Here is a 23094-nt window from a genome sequence, read left to right as displayed (position 1 = left end):
GTGGCCCTCACCTCACTGCTCCGTCCCGGGCTCCGCCGAAGTGCGGGTCCCGACGCGGTCCTCGTCCTCCTGACGGTCAGCAGAGCGGGGACGCATCAAGTTAGCAGACCTCTGCCCCTCAGCGGCTCCCCCGCATCTCCTGAACGTCTGCTCGGGCTGGTCTGGCCCGCAGAGAACACATGCCCTGGTCCCCCCAGGGAAGCTGGACAGGCCCAGAGATATCTGTCAACACGTGTCAACACCAACACGAGGTAGGGAAACGAAGCAACACGAGGGGAGCTGAGGCCAAGCCTGGATCCTCTGCGCCCGCACTGCCGGGCTTCCCTTCCTCCTTCTCACTTTCCATTTCTGTTCCTTTGCTTTTCCCCTGGTCAGTCTGTCCCCCGAGCCCGACAGCCCCACGTGGGGCCCTGCACTCTCTTCACAGGTGACGAGTGAGGAGCCGCGGAGTCGAGACACCTGCTGGCCTCCTGTCCCGACGACCAGCACGACCGGCCCGGCCGCAGATGCCGTCCATCTGCTAGAGGCCTCTGTGCCAGCCCTGGGTGGGCCTCCGACTCCCCCCCCAATGAACGACCGAGTCGGGGGTGACAGTGATGTGCAGGACGGAAGGGGGAGCGGAGGGGTCACCGAGACACGGGGGATCCACCCCAGCCAGAGGAGCTGATGCGTGGATCACCTCGAGGGGTCACCACCGCCAACCACCGCCCGAGGCAGCACGGCCGACCCAAGTCTCTCGCTAGGGTATCGTACTGACTTGGTCTTGCCCAGATATTTTGTTCACAGATTAACCTTAAAAACGGAAAGACAACAAGAGGTGAACTGAGGAGCCACTGTACTGGAGCCAGAGCGGCCGTGACGGGAAAGATGCCCTCTCGGGACCCAGCGCCCGCCTGCGGGCCGGCAGGAGAGAAAGGGCTGGCCCACCGGTGGGGACGGGGGCTGTGGGTTCTGCTGAGAAGATGTCGTAAGTCGAGACTATAAGTCACAAAAGACGTGGGTGTCAAGGACACGGAACCTCTCTCCTCGGAAGCAGTGACACCACGTTCCTTGAGGTGGACACACCACCCGACGTGGGACACCGAGACAACGAGGACGGTAAGACCCAGAATGATGATTGACCAGCTGATCAAACTCCTGACTGTGTCCCCAGACCTCAGCATCGTGCCGGAGGACGCAGAACGCGGCACCAGAAGAAACTCTACGCACGCACAGGAACACACACTTTGCACAAAGCACGGCCACACAGGGCGGTTCTGTGTCAGCAACGTTCTGAGTCACCCAATGCAGGTGGTCTGCACCAGCCACCCACTTTTATACCCCCAATTAGCACGGGACGGTCCTGGTACAAGTGGAATTCTAACACAAAGGCACTCGGGTGAAGCCTGTTGATCTGTGTGCAGAATCAGTTCTACTGATTTTCACGTGTATTAAACTTAAGCTTTTGTAACCATTAGGCTGGTGGTCAGTTAACCCGCTACTACTTTTTTTTTTTTTTTTTAAACATCTTTATTGGAGTATCCCGCTCTTTCCAAGAGATGAAGCCAAGATCAAAACAAAGATAATTTGGGTTGGAATCGTCAGCGAGACCTATGTCCTGGCAAAGCTTCCTGCCGAGGAGCAGCAGAGAGTATGTGCACACAGACGCACACTCCTTGTTCCTAAAAGTTACCAATAATCTGTACACTTGGAGCAAAATATGAACAAATATATTTAGATATATTTAAAAGAATTAAAAAAAACATTTCACAAAACATTTGTTGCCATAGGAATATTTTTAGCAATAAATGCCCACATCAAAATTTAAACATTGTTCAAAGTATGATTATCTATACTGATAAGTAATGCAACAAATTATGTAAACAGAGTCAGATACATTCCTGGTAGGAGTCACTTCCTTCCTAGGATGGAAGCTGGCCCAGTTTTCCAGGGGACCAATTAAGAAACTGCTATTTTCAGAGCAACAAAAATAAAAGCTTTTATTTGTTCATTTGAATATAAAACAGGCGTTATCACAGATGTACAAAGCTTACTGGTGGTTTAACATACGAGAAGGTTGCCGTCCTTTGCACATAAAAATTTTGTTTGAAACCGTGATTGGTTGAGTACATGAATTTCTCTAACCAGTCACCACACTATGAAATAACGCTGCTAGCATCCAACTGGTAAAAGGGACCGTTTCCCTTGGGTAAAGTGTCAAGCAGGATTAAATAGATATAATAAACAAGCACCATGAGGAAGCCGCCCTGTCGGGTTGGTCTGAGTCTCAGTGATCACTGTGTACCCTCCTGTGTGCAAGGTGATCACACGGTTTTGTCTGACTTCAAAAGCACAAGGTCACAAGACAAACACTGGTTACGTTCTCATGAATGACTCATCCACAGCACAATTCCTAGTACAGAACGATCTTCCTTTATTGCTAAACGGGTGGTACTTAGTGTCTCCTTTCCTTTTTCTTGCACAACAGAACTTGGATCCCAGCCCTGAGCCCTCTGGACCTCGACGCTGACACAGGACAGCAGCACCGACCTCACCCCACCTCGCTGGGCCTCGCGAGCCACCTGCAGTCCTGCTTCCTCATCAGTGTCGGACCCGAAACCTTAAACCCCTCCCCCTACACAAGGTGGGCATGTGTGTCTTTTCTGTGTGTGGTGGGGTTTTTTCCCCCTTAGGAAGCGAAAGACTGTGGGAATGTGTATCTGAAGCATGTAGAGAAATATTCATACACAGCAATGAAGTTAAACAATATTTTAAAAATCAAATAACTTGTGGAGATGGAACAATGCACCCCACATGCAGACAAATTTTTTTAAAATGCCACTTAAAATTTTAACAGCAATTAGCCTTGGATCTCAGAAGTCAAACAAAACTCTCTTGTAGCAAAGGGCTCACTGCCAGCACACAGAGCAAAGGCAGATAAGACAACCTCACAGAAAGGGTCTCAGTCTCGCCAGCAGCAATCTTAGTCATGCAGACCTGACACAGCCCCCCTGGGGCGCACTGGGGCAATTACAAAGTGAATCTTGCTCGGACAGCTGATACTTCTTCCTGGCTGGAGGCAGACGGGCTGATTCAGTCCGGGAGTGTGCGAGGAGCTCTCAAAGTTCCAAGGCGTGTGAGGCGGCAGCAGCAGCAGCAGCAAGAGATGGAAATCAGAAGTGTGTCCTCGCAGGAGGTGCGGTGACAGGGGGTGGGGGGTGGGGGTGGGGGTGGGGGGCCTCCTGCCCCAGCCAGTGGCTCTGTTGTCCTGGCAGCGGGGGCGGCTCCCCAGGCACGACCCCCTCCTGGTGAGTCTCTTCCCTTAAAGCCGCTGAGGGAGTCAGCACAACCTGCTGCAAATGACCACAGAATGACATTCCTTTCATACCGAGGACCAAAAAAAGGTGACACAAACAAAAATGATGGGAACATTGTGCAATGATTTCTTGTGGCCGAGAGAGCGCGTGCTGTGGGCCAGCTGCTCCCCAGGCCGTGCAGTGCGGTGGGCACGCGGCACTGACAATCCATTGAGACCCCGCAGCAGAGGGAAAAGTGCACGTCCAGCTCCGATCCGCCACCTTTGAGGCGACAGCGCCACTTGCTGGTCTCTGGTTCCAGAGGAAAGGTTCCGACTGTGCTGCTGGCTGTCTGGCCGCGCACACCAGCAACGGGCGAGAGTCTATCTACAGTGCAGTGGAGGGGACGCCATGCAAGTGACAGGTTCTGCGTTTTAAACTTTAAAATCTCCTTTGTTCTTAGTGAATTTATATTTCATATATATATATTTGTTGTGATGCTATCCACGCAAGATAATACAACACTTTTTATATTAGCAAACATTACAAGACTTTAATATTCTTGAATGTTTTCTCTGTTATACTTCTAAAGAGATCAAAATAAATTAAACGTTTTGTACATAATTACATAAGAAGTTAACTTATTTTATCATTTTAGTTTAGTACAAAGATATCTGCAAGGTAATTGCCGAAATACACCTTATTTATAATTTCTTCTCATTCCATGCTAAAATTCAAAGGCCGATTATTAGCCTGTTTCTTCAGCACATTTCTGACAAAGAAAGCTGCTAAAATCTAATTGGAAGGTGCTATTTGGAAGGTTTTCTCGTACCTCAACAAACTGTCCTAAAAGGATGAGCTCCAGCAATGGCTTAAATTAGTAGCAGGTCCATGGCATTAAGATTTCATGACACATTAAAACAGAGAAAACAATTCTTTGTCACACTACATAAATTGTTTAAAAGAACCCATCTGGAGGGCAGAATATTTTTTTAATTGCTATTTTGGCTTAACAAAATACCACATTTACGAAGAAAGCACTTATTATCCAATAATTAAAAAAAAAGAAAAAGTTTTTGAAATGGGCTTTTCCAATAAACTGAAGGCAGTAACGCAAAGTCCTTCTGAGCAAACTTCACATTTCTCGTCTCATCCCCGTGCCGATCAGGACGAGTGGAAAGTCTCCTCCCCACCACTTGGCAAAAGCTCCGCTCGGGAACTCGCCCTGGCGTCTGCACACTCGCGACACTGAGCAGATGGCCCGCCTCTGGGAGTGTCTACATGTTGTAGGCCACGTAAATGGGGTCCAGCTGGTCGGCCAGGAAGCCGTCGCGGAGGTGCATGCGCTGCTTCTCCCCCCGGGAGTTGATGGGGATGACGCCGATGTCCACCACCACCACCACCCCCACCACCAGGTAGTGCTCCTCCAGGACCACGTTGGTCACCAGGGGGACCAGGTCCAGGGCTTCCTGCTCGGACCCGTCGAGCTCAACCACAACCACCAGCAAGTTTGTCCAGGTGAACACAGCACTGGAAGAGAGAGAAGCATCACTGTACAGCAGGGCTTGAACTTAACGATCCTGTTTTCTTTTCCAGACGTTCCATTGGGTTCTTTGTGGACCTGCCTGGGCGCTAAGCCTCCTCAGGCCTGTTGGTCCTTGACCGGCTCTCACACTCCCATCATGCGCACCTCCTACCGACCTGCTCTTGTGGTGGCAGCCCCGCCCCTGCCCTCCCTGGATCCACACACCCCTAAGGGTGGAGTCTGTCCCGCCAGGTTATTGGGTCAGCCTGCAACATGGTCTGTGGGCTTGCTGCTGAGGCTAGGACAGCGGGGGCACTGGGGCTGGTCCTGACTTGCCTCTGCCACCAGGGGGATGAAAAACATGTGCAGAAGAGTTGCCAGCCCCTGGCCCGGCTGACCCGTGGGCTCCAGCCACGCTGGAGTCAGATACCTCAGCGGTCAACTGCAGACCCAGGGCACATTAACTGATTCCTGTTTGAAGTACTGAGTTTAGGATGAGGGCAATGCAGTGAGACCTGACTCATGTGGGGTAGTTCCTGGAGAACTCCAGAGATGTACCCAGAAGTGTCTTATTTTGGATCTTTCAACAGGAGTGCCACCCAGAGTATTTTGTCTGCCCAATTTGTAGAAGCCTAAGAACAGTGTTTTACACTTTAAGCCACTTTAACATCATATAGTTGGGCTTTTAAAACGTGGTTGTTTAAGAACCTTAACACACACTGCCCGTGGCCACCAGAGCCGCGTGGAGGACAGGCCAGGCTCTGGGGCCCTGCAGTGGGCTGTGGGGATCTTTCTCTTGCCAGACACAGAGAAGGTTCTATCTCAGTTGTGAGGCAGGAAGTATCTGGGAACATTCACTATTGTCTCCTGAAAGCATAGAGTATGCCTATTAGGAAAAAATGAATATTTTGTTCAGTATGGCCAATGAATACATGAAAATGAAAATGAAAAGGAAACACTGGAGAATGTGTTCAGCAGACCCCTCCTTCTGGATTTTGCTTTGTGACGAACGTGTACACCTAAGGGAACAACCTTGTGGGGAGCTGTTCCCGAGAAGAAGTGCCAGTGCCGAGTCCCAGGGCACAACTCCCAGGCACCGGGCACCGCTCCACAAGGGCCGCGTCTTGAGTCCATGAATCACATGTGACTACTCTGATGTATGCTGGGGACAATCTTATCCTGGCATTTGAAATCGATGGTGCAGCATCAGGACCAGCTCAGACTCCACAGTTAACTGGGGAGGGGGTTTGCCAGGAGGCCGCGGGCTGCTGCCGGCTACTCTCCTTCCGCCGGAGCTCTCCTGGGGGCCGCAGTGGCTGAGAGGGTCGGGGGGCTGGACTGTACTCAGTGAGGCAGTCACAGATGTGACCTGGCATCACATCCTTCTTTCTCTGCATGAAAGTGACTGATGGGGGCACCCTGTGGGGGGGCCACAGGCAAGGGGGAGGGAAATAACAGAACAGTTGTGCTGCACAGACTCCAACAGAGAGAAACCCTTCGGAATAAAATGCAGCTTTATTCCACGTCACGGCATCTAAGCAATGCTCAGAACAGAAAGGAGAAACCTACGAGGGGCACCCCTGCCACACACTTTTAGGTGGAAACGGCACCTTTTCAACTAGATAGAAAACACTCGAGGGAGGCAATACAAGCCAGTCAAAATTATTTTCTTAAAAATACAAAAACTGAAGGCTGTGATTGGTATTTATAGCTATTCAGATGGAAACTGAGGTGGGCCCCTGCCAGTTTCTGGGCTGATACCTTTCTGGGGTTTCTGCCCTGCCCTCCTCGACACACGAGTGGACAGGCAGCTTTGGCAGGCGGAGGACTTGTGCTCCAGACGGGCTCCGTCACTGCTCGCCCTGAAACGCGGCACCAAGTGGGGACGAGGTGCTCCCGTCCACCCGACTCTTCTGTCTGCCAAGTCCTCTGTGCGGTGCAGTGCGTGGCCAAGAACACCAGCCTGCGTCAGCTAACAAGAGGCAGCTGACAATCTCAGACCAACCCACCTGCCGAGAAAACTGCTCCCGAGAGGTTTTGGAACAAGCCTCCCCTGGGGCTCCTGCCCTGAGCTTGCAGACCGGCTCCATCAAGCCTCTGCCAGTTCAGGGACTAAGGGAATGAGCAGACCTGCAGCCAATGGTGCTGAAGCCACTTTTCACTCTCCAGTGCCACGTAAAGGCCCTGAGGAGGTGGTCAGCGCTGCAGCCCCCGGGCCAGGCGGTGGCCTGGGCACACTCACACATCACAGACAACCGAACAGCCAGGGAGAAGCATGGCCTGCAAGGCTCCTCGCCCCCAAGGATGGCTGGGGTGGGTGACTTGTCACTGACAACCCAGTGACGCTGGCAAACGCGGCCTCTCCTGGAGCCTAAGGTCTTCCCACAGGCATGCTGCGTTTAGGCTCCCGCGGACAGTCTATTTCCCCTACATCACGCCTTCCTTAACAAAAAACCAAATAAACGGCTCCCTGGAAACACTGCCCAGCCGTCTGTATGTCACTCTCGGGGAAAGCAACAACTCTGCACTAGGAGTGCTCTTCAGAGGTTCAGATTCACCCTGGAAAGCTGACTCCGCCCAGGACCCCGTGCCCTCGGGCTGCTGCCCCCTCCTCACCATTCCGTGACGCTTTTGTGGGCTCTGATGACGGAGGTCTCGATGTCTATCGGGTGATACCTCATGCCGCGCAGCTCCATGGCCTCATCTAGGGCCCCCACCACGTAGAGGGCGTCGTGGCGCTCTGTACAGGGAATGGAAACTGTGTGAGCTTCACCGCAATGCTGCTCAAGCCGCTTAAAAAAATAAAAAACACTACCCCTGAATGCGAAAGAGATGCAAAGAAAAGATCACTGAGCAAGGGATGCTGTCTCCCTTCTACCAGGGAAACTCTGCAGCCCGAGGCTTTCAGGGAGAAGGTGCAGGCAGAAGTGCTGCCTGGCTCAGCGCTGGCCGCACGCCTGCACGTCCCTCCCCTCATCCCACAGGAGTAGCCTCCACACGCCGTCAAGTGCGTTATCACACAGCCCTCAGCAGCATCAGCACCGCCGGGACACGGGCCAGCAGACCTGCTCCCTGGAGTCACATGGTGAGGACCCAGCACAGCCCAAGTTATGCCCAGTTCCCTCTGGTGCCAGCACATGAGTTCTTAACTCTCTTATTACTGCACATCTGAGCGGGAAGAGGAAGTATAGTTTCTGAGAATGTTCATGAACAAAAATTTCCTTAGCTCGTGTAATTGTTAAATTTATTGTCATCAGCTGTGCAAACCTTGGGACAATGACAACATGCAGTCTGTCCATCTTTCCTTAAAAACAAGGAGACATCTTTAATCTTTAGACTAGCAAATACATCACGGTGAGTTTGAGAGAAGTGACTACATATAAAATACTAGAAAATAAATCTTTTCCAGTTTAAGTCAGATGAGATGGAGGCAGTTACTTGCTGGCTTCTAACCACAGCTGCCGTGGGGTATCCCACTGTCCCAGCCCCCAGGCTCCGCAGGATGGGACCTGCCCTGCCTCCTGCGAGGTCTGGGTGTTGCTTAGTTCTTCAAGGAACCCCAGATAGCACCCTCAAGTAAAACAGTCTATGATTTTCCCAAATTGAAAATGCAACACCAAAATATCTTGTACTTTTCCCCTAAATTCATGCTGGTTCAGCCAGGTTGGCACAGCTCCCATCAGACAGGTGGGTCAGGAAGGCTCGCTGGCTTCTGGCTTTGAGTCTGGCAGGATCTCACCAAGAAAGCTCAGGCCCCATCTCTATGTAATACCCAAGTCCTGTCTCTGTTTTTAGTGAAATAAAGAGTGGAGAAAGGATTCCAGGATCAGCAAAGACCTGAAGAGCAGGCAGGCTCTTAACGTGTTAGTTCTGCGTGACACCCACGTCCAGCGCCAGCCCCTCAGAGCTGCTGCTCCCCTCAGGCACCTTGCGGCACCAGGCCTGCTGGACAGGTGCAGAAATGCAGAGCACCCGAGGCCAGCGCCTCCTGCCCTGGAAGAGAGCAGCAGGGCTTTAGGAGGGCCTGGGCTGGGCTGGTGGCTCCAGGACTGGCGACAAGTCTGTGAGCTGCACTTATAGGCACTTGTTGTGGACAACACGGCACCTGGCTCTTGCCTCTGGTTTTAAATGTGTTCCTGGCTCACATGGGAGCACAGAGCACGTGACATGCAGCTTCCACTGCTGGATGCACTTGCCCTGAGTTGGCGCTCTCTCACCCTCGGCTGTTTTCAGGCTGGCTTGCCGCAAGCATGCACGCATGCACATTCTCCCGGGATTGGGATCCCAAACCCCAGATGGGTTTCCGGGGTCTGAGGATCTTCGTGCCACCTGTTGGGACTCTCACCTCCGTTTGCATCAGTGAGTTCAGTTCTCCGCAGGAACCCCAAATAGCCTGTTCGTGCCCAGATGGTCTGTGTGTCTCCAAAACTTAATCTTGAGTTGAAGTGATCTGACTGGAGGGATTCATCTCCGTAAATAGTGAAATAACCACTGGCATTGTGGGCACTGTGAACCCAGATCTGTTAAGGAAGCAAAATATAACTGGATAAGTTAACTTGAGATGATCTCCAGGGCAGAAGCTACTTTTACAATTCAATAGATTATATTCCGTGCTATTGAAACTGTCCTTGCCCTGCAAAAACAAGACGATTCCAGTTTCTGGGGAGACACAGATGCCACAAAGTTTATTGAAATGAAGGCATGACAGCAAGCTCATGGCTGAGCAAACAACCAAGCCATCATCTGTTAAGAATTCTATTAAAGCAGATGGATTGAGGGCTTTTGAAATAAACATCAAATGAACGAGGTTGTATGAGTTTCCTTGTATTTATTCAAATGTACCGACTGTTTCTAAAAAGCAAGCTGGAAAAATGTTAAAAAGCTCTGTGATTTATTTTCCCTTTCACTTGGTCTGCATACTTTTGGGAATATTACATTGTAATAAAACAACACAACACAAAACAAACTCTAGCAGGGAAAGGCATTGTAACATCAAAAAATGGGGGAGAAAAGTGCCTGAGTGTGGAAATGGGAAGGAAAGACCTGCTGACACGGTGCCGACTACGTGGGCTGAGCAGAGCCAGGGACAAGGCAGAGGAGCCCATCAAGTCCGCACAGATAAGGCCCGGAGGAGCCGAGGTCTAGCCAGCGGCCCTCAGTCGTGCCTGCTGAGCAACGAGGAAGCAAACCAGAGACGGAGGGCACCCCGTCGAGCGAGGGGAAGGAAAACCATCTCTGTTAAGACACGTTCCCAGTAGAATATCAGGGTGCAGTGGTCCCTGCCCCTCCGCCCAGCGCACCCGCTCAGCTCCAAGCAAGGCCGCCCGCTGTGAGGACAGCACCCGCCGGGAGCATCTCCAGGTGCCCGAGATGGCGGGTGCTACATCCCAATTTCATTCCTAGACATATATTTAAAGGAAATCCCTAAAATATAGTGCAGCTCACAGACTAGTTCTGATCTTCACATAGAGAGAGACGAGTGAGGGGCCAAAAAACCGTCCAAGAAGAAAAAGGGTTTGGGGAGTGAGCAGTGGTTGGGACTCACGCCTCATCACTATTCACCCCTTTACAAGGTACACACGTGCCCAGGGCACCACCCCAGGAGAGTGGCGGGGCTGGTGTGCTGGTCGGGTGCCAGCTGTGGCAGCCTTTTGTGTGCGGCCAGAACGGGTCAGAGGAAGGGGGGGAAGCTGACCGAACAGTGGGCGGCACCTGCAAGAGGGTCCTAGAGGGCAGGACAGGGTCACTGTGGGCTTGGCCTTGGAGAGGAAAACGGGGGTGGGGTGGGGAGGGGAGGCAGACATGTCAGAAGAAACAAGTCCATCAGGGAGAGAGAAGGACAGTGTAAGGCAGAAGCGGGCACACCTGGCCAGCCAAGCAGGGCAAGCTGCAGGGATGATGGCCCAGGAAGGGTCTCCTGCAGCCACACGCAGCCAGCAGCGCGCAGGATGAGGGGGCAGGCGGGGAGTCACTGGCCAGGTTCATCGTCAACACAAGGGAGCGGAAGTGACTTTCTGACCCAGATGAACACCTGTCGTGTCCCCAGCCTGCCTGCCACGGTTGTTGGTGCTGTTATGATTCTGGGGTTCGCAAGATTCCCTCTGCACGTTCTCCATCGTGTTCCTGATGAAGGACTTCCCTGCTGTGAAGGCAGCAGGCACGTGGAAGACAAACCAAGGGCTGGGAAACAAGGAAACTCAGTCCACTCACATGAAGTTTCCTCTTTTCTAAACTTTTGAGGAGAATCTATGATACTCCCTTAAGGAATTCCTACTTTGTAATCCTGAACTTTCATGGACACCCTGTACCTCACCTCATCCAAGTGTGAGTCCCCAGAACTCACCTCACCCAGGTGTGAGTCTCCCAACGGTCCTTTTGTTTCTGGATTGGCAATTATGATCCGAACCCCTGGAAGTATCTATGTTGGAAAGAAGAGTCTCATCAGCGGACAGACAGGTAGATACAGCACAATCAAACTTGACCTTGCTTTCATGCCATGTGCCTATTTTCCCGATTAAAATGGTTTAGAAAGTGAATGGCTTTAAATCAAAATTATATACCACAGCATTATATAATTACAGCAAGACAATTACATTTCATTGTAATTATTACAGTGACAGAGCCTGTGTTAAAGTGATCCTAAAATTAAGAATTTGAACAAAAACATGATAAATGATATAATTTAACAGGCTCAGTGCTTGCAAAATAGGATTTAGTGGAGCTGCTTTGTGGTGTCCAGAAGAGACGGCCGTCACCACCCATGCGTCTGCCGAGCCACGAGGACACGGCGCCTGCGTCTCTGCCCCTCTCCTCCACCACACCGCCCACTTTTCCTGCTGGTAAACATCTTCTAGTACAATGTCGATATGAAGCACCTCCTTCTTAATGGACGTTTAGCTCAGAAATGCTCCACATTCCACTGAAACCACGTAATGAAGCAAAACCTGATTCTGGAAATTTAGAACAGAACCCGTCTCAGTTCAGCTAATTAACACTGTGCGGTTGAGATAAGGCAACACATCTGTGGTGAACGCTCCTGGAACACGTCTGACGAACGGCCCGCCAGACCGACTTGGGTGGGTGGGTAGCGCCGTGTCCCACCTTAGAGCCAACTTAGTACCAAGAATTCTAATGGGCAGTCATGTAGACACAGACTGTAAAAGGTCCAAAAACAATATGCTTTTAGAATTATGTTAAATGGAGAAGAGATCTGACGATTGGGGCCAAAAAAGGAAAAAAAAAGTCTTCAATTACGTTTAAATACGTTTCTTGCATTTAGTTCTATAAACAAGATAACCACCGTTGCAGGAACGACTAGCTGTCCCCTGCTAACCATTCTTTGTCCAGCTCCACAGTGAACAAGCCCCGATTGTTAGCCAGGCCCGTAGACATTCAAAACCAATGCAGTGCTGCCAACCTGCCTTTCAGCTGTGGGTGACAATGCCCGGTGATACTTAAGTGTGAGTGAGGAAGCTGAGGAGCTGTCCTTACAGTCTGCACCTTTGGCCTCCTCCTTTTTCTGCTTCTCCTCCTCTGGCTGGAATGTGCAAAGGAAGGCTGGAGCTGGAAAAACCACTCTAGACCCTGAGGCACCCTTGGGAGGGGAGGCCAAGACATAAGATGCCACGGTCCCTGGTGGTTTCTTCTACATGAGAAAAAAACCTAACTCATTTAAAACACTGTCATTTTGAGTTTCTGTGCTCATGGCCAAAACCAGTCCTGTTATACAACATTCAAGAAAACTTTTTTGAAAAAAAAAAATCTACCATCTATTTCTTGAAGTTTCAAAGCCCATAAACTGAGACTCGTGTTTACATGGACATGCATACGCCTTCCTTCAATACTTACTTTTCCTGATTCCATTAGGGGCAAACTATGAGGAGATCCTCTTTCTACTAAACGGACTCTACAAAGAGAAACAGAAGGTGTTACTGTGTTTTCTGTACCAGCGGTTCCCTTCCTCCACATCCAGCACTTGGTCAATGCCTGGCAGTTTGATGGGGAACATGAACTCTGCTGATGAGCATCACCCAACGCAAAGACAGTCTAGAAGTCAAAGAAAAAGCAGTCGATAGTAGAGAGGAAACGGGGAGGGCCACCACACAGGCCACGGAGAATGGAGATGCAGTCCCACCTACCAACCCGAAAAATGACTGGGAACGATTCTGCATTTAAAGTAACCGGGGGTCGACGTAGCACTTGCAGAAAAGGGAAAGAATAAGGATTAAACTGCATTCCTCAATGAGCTGCCACCCCTGTGACAGCGATGCCTGGTCCTGAAACACTCACGGCCCTGCCCCTGCAGACCACAGGCAGGGCCTCAGACACAGCAGCACAGAAGCCACCTCCTCAAACAGGCACACGAGAGAGGACCGGCCAGTTCAGACAGCAAAAGCTCCTTTTAGAAAAGAAGCTCTTTTCCATTTAAAAACTATTCACTGGTGATTTATCTTAAAACTGTGGAGGACCTTGGTGCCAGTCACAACCTGAGCTCGCTAAGTCCTTCCCAGCTGTGTTATTTTAACTATTCTATAACTGGTTTTACATCTCTCCATGTTACTTTGAGACTGTGATGCTGATCATCCACCTACAGGCAACTTTTATTTAAGGAAAACGGAGTGAAGGGGAACCTGCTGGGATGCCTGACTGCAGAACAAGGAGGGCGTCAGCAGGAGGATGGGGCCAGGGAACGCGGAATTGTCAAATTCACCAGCATGACCCATTCTTTGTACCAGCACAGATCTGCCCCCATAACTGATAAGTGTGGCTGAAGGGGGATGGGCAATGAAGGAAGGACCCTGAGAGGCACAGCTTGGTGGGGCTCCTTCGCAGGCTCTGCTCCGGTCGCCCAGAGTGAGGGTCCAGAGCGCGGATGACAACATGAGCAGGAGGAGGGCAGACAGACAAGGTCCCGACAGAGAGGGGTGTGGGTAGGGCTCCCGTGCCGGCAGGCATCCTGGGGCTGCAGGCCTCTGAAAAGCGGCTGAAAAGCCTTATTTTCAGGCAAAGGATGCCCTGCCTTCCAGCCAGCCTTTGGTGTGGTGTCTCGTGTTGTTGCAGACAAAAGGAGCAGAGGAGACCCTGGGAGGGCTGGAGGTATCTGAGTAGCTGCAGCAACGATGTAATGAGTGGAAGAAGTCACTGCAGCAATTCTGGATCACTTGATACCCATCACGTGCTTCGGTATTTGTCTCTAGGAAGACCCTGATGCTGACAGCAAGAGATGAGGGCTATCAAAGAAAAACCACCTAGATCTTATACTACTTAAGCCTTCCAGAATGTGGGCACACCTCCTTTTATTGCACTTTGTTTTTTTTTTTTTTTTACAAATTGAAGGTTTGTGGCAACCCTGCATCAAGCAAGTCTATCGGTGCCATTTTTCCAACAGCATTTGCTCACTTCATGTCTCTGTCACATTATGGTAGTAATTCTTGTAAAATTTCAAACTTTTTCATTATTACTCTTGCATTTATTATGGTGACCTGTGATCTTTGATGTTACTATTGTAATTGTTTTGGGGTGCCACGAATTTGCCCTTATAAGATGGTGAACTTAATAAATGCTGTGTGTTCTGATTGCTCCACCGACTGGCCACTCCCCGTCTTTCTCCCCCCTCCTCATTCCCTGAGACACAATGATACTGAGATTAGGCCAATTAATAACCCTACAATGGCCTTAGTGTTCAAGTGACATTCTTCTCAAGGAAACGTCACGCATTTCTCACTTTAAATGAAACGGTAGAAATGATTAAGCTTGGTGAGGAAGGCAGGTCAAAAGCTAAGATGGGCTGGAGCCAAGGCAACGTTCTTGAAGGAAGTTAAGAGTGAACATATGAAGCAGCCTTATTGCTGATGTGGAGGAAGTTTTAGGGGTCTGGGTAGAAGATCAAAATAGCCACAACATTTCCTTAAGCCAAAGCCTAACCCAAAGCAAGGCCCTAACTCTCTCGAACTCTATGAAGGCTAAGAGACGTGAGGAAGCTGCAGAGGAAAGTCAGAAGCTAGCAGAGGTTGGTTCATGAGGTTTAAGGCAAGGAGGCATTTCTATAATATAGAAGTTCAAGGTGAAGCAGAAGTGCTGATGAAGAAGCTGCAGCAAGTCACCCAGAAGATCTGGCCAAGATCATTCATGAAGGAGGCTCCACCGAACAAAAGATTTTCAATGCAGATTGAACAGCCTTCTATTGGAAGAAGATGCCATCTGGGACTTTCATAGCAAGAGAGGAGAGGCCAATGCCTGGCTTCAAAGCTTCAAAGGACAGGATTGACTCTTGTTAGGGGCTACAACACCTGGTGACTTGAAGTTGAGCCAACGGTCATCTACCATTCTGAAAATCCTAAGGCCTGTAAGAACTATGCTACATCTACTCTGCCTGTGCTCTGTAAATGGAACAACAAAGCCTGGATGACAGCACATCTGGTTACAACATGGTTTACTGAATATTTTAAGCCCACTGTTGAGATGTGCTCAGGAAAAAAAATTCCTTTCAGAACACTACTGCTCAGTGACAATGCTTCTGGTCACCCAAGGCCTCTGATGGAAATGGACAATGAGATACAGGTTGTTTTCACGTCTGCTAACACGATATCCATTCTACAGTCCCTGGATCAAGTACTAATTTTGACTTTTAATTCTTATTATTTAAGAAATACATTTTATAAGGCTGCTTAGCTGCCATAGATAGTGATCTCCCTGATGGATCTGGGCAAAGGGAATTGAAAACCTTCTGGAAAGGATTTACTATTCTAGATGCCATTAAGAATATTCGTGATTCATGGGAAGAGGTCAAAATATCAACATTAACAGGAGTTCAGAAGAAGTTGATTTCAACCCTCCCGGACGACTTTGAGGGGTTCAAGACTTCAGCGGAAGAAGTAACTGCAGATGTGGTAGAAACAGCAAAAGAACTAGAATTAGAAGTGGAGCCTGAGATGTGACTGAATTTCTGCAATCTCATGAGAAAACTTGGACAGATGAAGAGTTACTTTATGGATGAGCAAAGAAAGTGGTTTCTTGAGATGGAATCTATCCTGGGGAAGGTTCTGTGAAGATTGTTGGAATGACAACAAAGGATTTAGAATATGGCATAAACTTAGTAGATAAAACAGGGGCAGGGTTGGAGAAGATTGATCCAAGTTTTGAAAGAAGTTCCGCTGTGGGTAAAATGCTGTCATCAGCATTGCGTGTTACAGAGAAATCCTTCCTGAAGAGTCAGTTAATGTGGTGAACTTCCTGGCTGTCCTATTTTAAGAAACTGCCACAGCCGCCCCAACCTTCAGTAAAGACCACCCTGGTCAGTCAGCAGCCAGCCACACTGAGGGGAGACCCTCCACCAGCAAAAAGATTATAACCCACTGAAGGCTCAGATGACGGTGAGCATTTTTTAGCAACAAAATATTTTAAAATTAAGGTATGTACACTTTGTTCTTTTCAGACATAATGCTATTGCACACTTAATCGACTACAGTATAGTGTAAACATAACTTTTATATGCACTGGGAAACCAAAAAATTCGTGCGACTTGCTTTATTGTGATATTCCCTTTACTGAGGTGGTCTGGAATAAAACCCACAGAATCTCTGAGGTCTGCCTGTATGCCAATAGGCTTAATGATGCCATCCTTCAAAAATAAACTACTGGCTGCATTAAGACAGAATTAAAAGGGACTAAAACTCTTCTAGGACCCCGGTAGCATTATGCTAATTTAGGGTGGGTTATAATTAAAAATTACCATTAGAGCACTAAGAATCTATGGAACTTCACCTGCAGCAGCTTTCAGACAGATGCGATGCTTGCAGGAAATATCAGTGCTGGGAATGATAACTTTTTATAGCCTGCTGGGTCAAGAGGCTGCAGCCCGTTACACTGAACTAAATTAGGCCAATTTAAGTAGTTAGGTTAAGTGAAGAAGCCTGTGTCCAAGTGCTGGCTGGCCGACTGTGGAGTGTGGATATTGGCAACTGGCTACAGATGGAGAAAGCAATAAAGAAAGAGACCCAATTGGCTGGGAAGATTATGAGTGGGCAGAAGCAGGGGTGAGGAAAGAGGGAAAGAATGAAAGAGAAAGGGGCCGAGGTAGCGGCTGGCTCAGCCCACCTAGTCTGGCTGCTGCTATGGGCGGGGCAGCTGGCCAGCGAGTAGGCTGGGTGTCCTACAAAGGCCAGACCATCAGGCAAGGGAAGGGAGCAAAACCTTTGCCAAAAATGAGGGCTGTTCTGGATAAGCTACGCTCTGCTGTTTGTCCACTCACAGCCACCACTCAGGTAGCTCTGGCCGTGGCACTATGACAGGGATGACTTCTGAGCGGGGCACCTGGTGTCATGAATGGAACCAGGCCACTTGAGCCAAGAGCGGGAGCAAGTGCCCTGGCCTGCGACTCGAGCCCAGACATTGTGCCTCTCCTGCTCTCAGACCCCAAGGTTCCCGCCAACATGCAGAGTGGAGTCCATGGCCCGGTCCTCCTTCAGCAGTGGGACTGCTGGCCACACACACTGGCCGGCCTCTGCCTCTCTGGCCAGCAGGCCTCCCCTGCTCGGAGTTTAGGAGTTTATCTTGTCTCCTGACCCTCCCTGCTGAGCTGAAGCCTCTGAGGAAGGCAGGCAGATGGGATGTCACCTGAGGATCTCAGCTGAAATGCGGGAAACCCTACCGCTAAGAACTTCCTTGCGGCCTCCTGGCTGGGCTACTGAGTGGTGGCAGGGACCCGGGCAAGCACGGAGGGCAAACGTAAGGACAGAACAAAGAATTTCTTCTCTGGTCAGTATGAAACGGTGCTCTCTGTCAGCAATTCACAGGCAAGCAGGAAGGGGGTGCTGGAACCACTCAGGGGTGGTCCTGTCCTGCCAGCAAATGCCACATGGGTGGCCGTTCCCCCACTTGAAGATATCCACAGAGCAAAGAGAAAACCACCCCTTATAGGAGGAGACAGAGATGTGTCTTTTGTAAGAGCTGGGAGCTACACACACACAGGCAGCACACACAGGAGGGCGAGTGACTCACAGAAATACAGGAAACTCAGTAGGAGACCTTCCCAGGCTGGCACCACGGGGAGGGGAGGCTCTCTCCTCCGGGGACTGCGCCTGCCCACACACCGTAACCCAGTGGCTCTGGAGATGCGCCACAATCAGGAAACCACAGCACCTTCTCCACAGGAGGGCTGGCAGTGCCACAGCTGCTGTCAGGAGCCGGTCACTTCAGAACCACGGACAAGAGCCCAGCGTGGGCATGTCCTAACAGAGCAGGTTCAAGAGGACGGGGGTGCCGGACTGCCCAGCGGCCAGCCCAGACACACAGCAAGAGGAGCTGACAGGGCCCAGCGGCATGCACTGGGCGGCCAGGACAAAGTGTGCACGGCGTTCCTGCGTCCGGGGTGGCCCTGGGCCGAGTCTCCCATGTCCCTGGGCAGCAGGGGGAGGACAGAGCCTTCCAGGAAGGGACACGGTAATTATTCCTTAACGTAAGACACCTATTTGGGTTTCTGCCCCCTTCAGAAGAAGGGGCCCAGCAGGAGAGAGCGGCGATGAGCCCGGGCGTGTGGCAGCACCAAGCCAGCCCAGGGAGCAAGGCTCCCTGCTGTGACTGCGAGAGGGTGCCTCCAGGGACAGAAACCAGCAGAAAACCATGTTCAAGGGCAGGACTTTGCTTTGGCTTCTTAAGTCAAACCCTGACGAAGACGAGGAAGGGACAAGTCCAGTGCATGTGTTTCTGGTGTCTGACAGCCCCTCAGCTCCCAGCCATGCCTGTCCTCTGACACAGGACAGAGCTGAGAATGTGAAATGCGAGCCTGGAGAGCGCTACAGGGACAGAGGCGGGTACGACTCTGAGGCTTTCTCATGAGGCCTGGACAGGGCGGGTGTGGGATCCCTCTGACACTGAGCAATGTTACCCTTAATTGTAAAGGTCGATGACATTCCTGACAGTGTCACTAACGTATGACTGCATAGCAATTTCCAGTTCACAAAGCACTTTTACTTCTGTTTTGAATGACCAAGTCAGGAAATGTATGTATAAGAGATTATTTTACAGATTAGAACAGAAGTGTCATTTAAAAGGATACAGACTTCCCAAGGTCAAAAGATTAGGAAAAGAAACTCCTACTATGACTCAGGTCTCCTGGCTCTTTCTAGAACAGTGAAATCAATCTGATACTGGACTTTTATTACTTTACCATGATACATTGTACGGGTTCCAATTTCACTTTTCCTAAATCACAACTTTTCTCAATAGGAAGATGTCACTCTGAAGATAGTTAAGAAGGTAGGTCACAAAGCTGTCAGAAAGGAGTTTCTAGATTTCTTTCCTTTTCCAGGAAAGAAAACTCCCTGAACCCCAGTCCCAACCATCCCTGGTACTCCAGGAGATTTGTAACACACAATGGGGCCAACTGTCCTTTCCTGATTACTATTCTTGTGAGTAAGTCCGTCTGAGACTGTAACCTACCCTCTTAGGCCCCAGAGATCAGCAGTTTTTACCTAAATGGTCTTACAAATTTGATCTTCATGTGTTTTGAGGGTCAGGTCACAGACAGAACTGCATAAATATTACTCTAACGGTGATTCTTTGATGAGCTGTTTTTCACCTTCTGAAGTTATGAAGTTTTTTTCAAATGATTTTTATAGGGAGTAAAGTAGATTTCTTTTTAAAGCCCAGAAGTTGTATTTGGAATTTATGCCCCTGAAACACTGTTACTTAATCTCTTCAGAGCTAAGTGTCTGCATTTTGAAAATGCTCTGGATGGAGCTCTGCTCTAGTGGGCCGGTATGCTCTTGGTGGGCCAGTGGTTCTCTCTGCCACCAGATGGGCTGTATCCTGTGATTCCCTGTGAATAGCCCGGTCTAAAATGAGGGGTACAAGGGCCGGGAAGCACCTCTAAGTGTGATGTGTTTAGGTGAATGCAGCGTTTCTTAGTCTCGGCACTGCTGCCATGCTGTTCATTTGCTGTGTGGCAGGAGTCTGTCTTGCGCACTGTAGGATGTTTGGCTGCATCCCTGGCCTCCGCGCCCCCCACATACCAGCAGTAACACTCCCCAGATTATGCTAATCAGACATGGCAACATGGCAACTCGTCCGCTGGGGGTACAAGCACCCGGCTGGGAACCCCTGCTGTGAGTGGGGGCTGGCATTCCCCAGGATACCTGAGCCTGCATGGCACACCTGGCCCCTTCTCAGCCCCTGCAGCTCTGCCCCTGACACATTCACTCACACACAGGACTCAGTATCATGGAAGAACACGCTCAGCCAGGCCAGGCTGGGGGCTCCTGGTTTCCCACCCACAACTTTCACTCTGCTCTCCCAGGTGTTGTGAGCACAATGCACACGTCAGTAGGCACCACGTGAGGACATGCAGATAGCAGCACAGTATCTGGCCCTCACAACGCGTCCACAAGCACCTCTAGTAATTTACAAAAGGACACCTTCTACTAGAGTTCACGCTTACTATTAACACGTCATAGAAGCATCAATGAATGGACATCTCCACAACTACCCCCAAAGAAATGACCTAATCAATGGGGAAGTCTATAGGAAAATGATAGAATTCTCTCTTCCCCCTCATGCATGTCAGGAGGGACCCCTTTGGGAGCAGAAGTTCTGCTAAAGATTCCTCATCTTGTCTCCACCTTCCCTCCCTCAAGGTGAACTCACAAGCACTCACCAGCAACACCCCCTTTCGTTCTTGCTCAAGGTTGCTTAGGAAGCTGCACAGAAAGGTCACCTGACTTATATTTTAGTTTTTCACGGAAATGCCTTGACACAAATTTTCAATTCATGTAAAGAAACGTGGGCAGTGTTGACATTTTATCAGGTGCAAAATGGTGCCTGACTAGAGTGTTCAAGTAAAGGACCAAGTCTTCTGGGCAGACTGTGAGAAAAAGCAACTCTGGTTGCAACGGCTCTGGGCCAACCGTTGTCATTTGCGTCTGAACACAAGAACTTCGTTGCTCACTGGGTGCCTCACGCAGTAAACGTGGAGAGCTGTGAGAGCGCGCTCAGTGAACCACCGTGTTTGGGCAGATGATTCTGTACTCCTTCTAGAAGGAGCCCTGCACGCCAGGCACCAAGAAGACAAAAATCACAATACCTGTCGTGTCTCAGAGCTCTCATGTCCACGTAGACGGTGGTCGGATCGGGCCCCGAGGTCCCCTGCAAGCAAGGACACAGTGAGGTTAACACGAGTTTGCTTTGGAGGAGCTGGGTCTGTGCTTCCTACTGGCTAGGGAGCATTTCTATGGCAAAGTCTGAACAAAACCCAAAAGCACTAAAACCACACCTCTCAACTGATAACCCAACTCCGAAAGGAACATCTTATTAAGATAATACTGGACTTTCACACAGCTTGACTGTCAATCACATTTATGAAAATTAGAAAGAAAAGGGGCATCTTGCCAAATAAAAGAAGGCTGAAACTACAGAGGCAGCATTTTGGCAAAAGCAGGTCACTGAGGATGTGAAGCATCATTTGCTGAGAGATTTTCACCACATGCATCCCAGAAGGTGTATTTTTAGGGCTCAAGATACTGAAGCAGAACACGTGACATGAGCTGACAGATGAAGGAAGAAGAGATAAAAGATAATGACCTTGTTCCTTCTAGTTCTAATTGTGCCTTGGTTTTCCTCCAATGTGGGAGGCCATTTCTGCCCAAGACATAAGTCAGGGTGGTTGTGTGTTTACCACTGGTCATCTGGGCAGCACCCTGTGTTCTGAACTATTCATTTAACACAGGGCCCAGAAACCTTATTTTGGCATCATAAATCTCTTCAAAATATATGCTGAGTTGACTTCTGAACAGTGATCTCTGCTCATGTAAGAGCAATGGCATTAAAGCTACATTACAAACCAAAATCCTACATACATTTCTTGGGAAAGTAATGCAATACCTTGGGTAGAAAAAGACAGAACCTAAGAAAAATCTGCCAAAAAATAAGGGAGCCTCTCAGAATTTATTTGAAGAACTACACTAAAATTCTTCACGAGAGAATCTTAATCTTATACCAAAGGCACGTTTAAATATAAGAAAAAGATAAAAATAAAGACACCTTTGTTGTACCATACTGGACCCCCCGATAATCCTCCCCACAGAGAAAGCACATGCAATCAGCCTGGAGGAGGAGCTGCACTGCCGTGTGGCCATGGCGCCCTCGCTGATCTGTGACTGCTTGGGGGAGCTGTGTTACAGACCAGCGCTGAGTGGAGAAGCGGTTTGTGGTCTGAGTAATGCAAAGCACATAACCATAAGAGGCCAATTAAAAACAAATCAGAAAACAGGTCACTAGAAGTGGAAAATGAAATAAAACGGAGATGACCCCAAACTGATGGTATAAATGGAGGCACAGCGTTTGTCACAAACGCGAGACGTCTGACAAGATCTGAGAAGTGACACCGCGCTGGCCGTCAGCCCTCCTGACCACGGGTCTAGAAGCCCAGCCCATCTCTGCACTCAACTCCTAGTCTGCCCACTGCTGGGAGCTGACGAGACGGTGGTGGTTAGCAGGCACTGGTGTGGATGAGCGGGAAATCCCTACCTTCTCAGCCAGCTTCCACAGCCGGTGGGGCTACAGCAGCAGGAGGTGGGAGCAGAGGAGAGGTGAGGACACCAGACCAACAGACACCGAAAATCCAGGACACACACAGACACATAAACAAACAACCCAACAATAAAAGTGGGATGAAGAAGAGAGAGGGGTGGGGAGGAAAATGCAAAAAGCAGGGAACAAAGTAAAAAGAAGATCAAAAACAATGTCAAATATGGAAGTCGTTAACATCAATCACTGTACCATTAAAGGTTAAAAAAAAATCTAAAAAGATGTCCACATATCCACAGAGCAACAGAGGAGAGTAACAGATGACTAGCCACAGGAAGGTGGACCTGAGTAATTGCTTTTAATACATATGGTCAGTGGGTTTTGATTTTATGGTACCTTTCTCTAGTTTCTTTTCTTTTCTGAGAAAGTGGGGAGTATGAATTTTATTGGCCAAATCTGTCAAGTGTTCCTCATTGAAATAGTTTCAAGTTTCTTACTACAACAATGAAGGGGAGCCTGGAAGTTTGTGGATCTAAAATCAGGGTGTCTAGCCCTACTCACCTACACGATTAGGACAAGAAAAGAGGTCACAGTACGAGTGAAGCGTGAATCAAACCTTGGGCTCCTAGGTGGTCTAGCTCAGCGGTGCGGGGAGGGACCCCCCAGTGAGCACCCTGCTTCACCCTCAGCTCTGTCCTCAGAGACGCTGCCTTCATTTCTCTCTTGTCTTCCACGGTTTTGGTGCCCACCTCTACCCCTGTTAAAGCATCTATA

The 23094-nt window shown here is 49.6% G+C and overlaps 1 protein-coding gene across 4 annotated transcripts in view; it reads right to left on the bottom strand.

The window, feature by feature from the left end:
• Positions 1 to 739: 739 nt before the first annotated feature.
• DIP2C (DIP2 acetate--CoA ligase C (putative)) overlaps positions 740 to 23094 on the bottom strand; it is a 363448-nt gene continuing 341093 nt past the window's right edge. For 2 of the 4 annotated variants that reach the window (XM_022554535.3, XM_022554536.2), the window contains 6 exons: positions 20879 to 20940; positions 12649 to 12706; positions 11144 to 11218; positions 9146 to 9320; positions 7417 to 7540; positions 740 to 4805 (listed from right to left, as the gene is read on the bottom strand). In XM_022554535.3, the coding sequence (XP_022410243.1) occupies positions 4553 to 4805; positions 7417 to 7540; positions 9146 to 9320; positions 11144 to 11218; positions 12649 to 12706; positions 20879 to 20940 (747 nt within the window). In that variant the 3' untranslated portion in view covers positions 740 to 4552. Of the gene's footprint in view, positions 4806 to 7416; positions 7541 to 9145; positions 9321 to 11143; positions 11219 to 12648; positions 12707 to 20878; positions 20941 to 22320; positions 22351 to 23094 lie in introns of those variants that run through there. The other 2 variants (XM_089906635.1, XR_016391944.1) reach the window with 2 other exon arrangements.

This window comes from Delphinapterus leucas, chromosome 2 (assembly GCF_059928025.1).
Source record: "Delphinapterus leucas isolate spDelLeu-1000000601 "Yukka" chromosome 2, BTC_Dleu_Yukka2, whole genome shotgun sequence".
In the NCBI taxonomy this organism is placed as follows: domain Eukaryota; kingdom Metazoa; phylum Chordata; class Mammalia; order Artiodactyla; family Monodontidae; genus Delphinapterus; species Delphinapterus leucas.
This window is presented reverse-complemented; position numbering and strand designations above follow the sequence as displayed.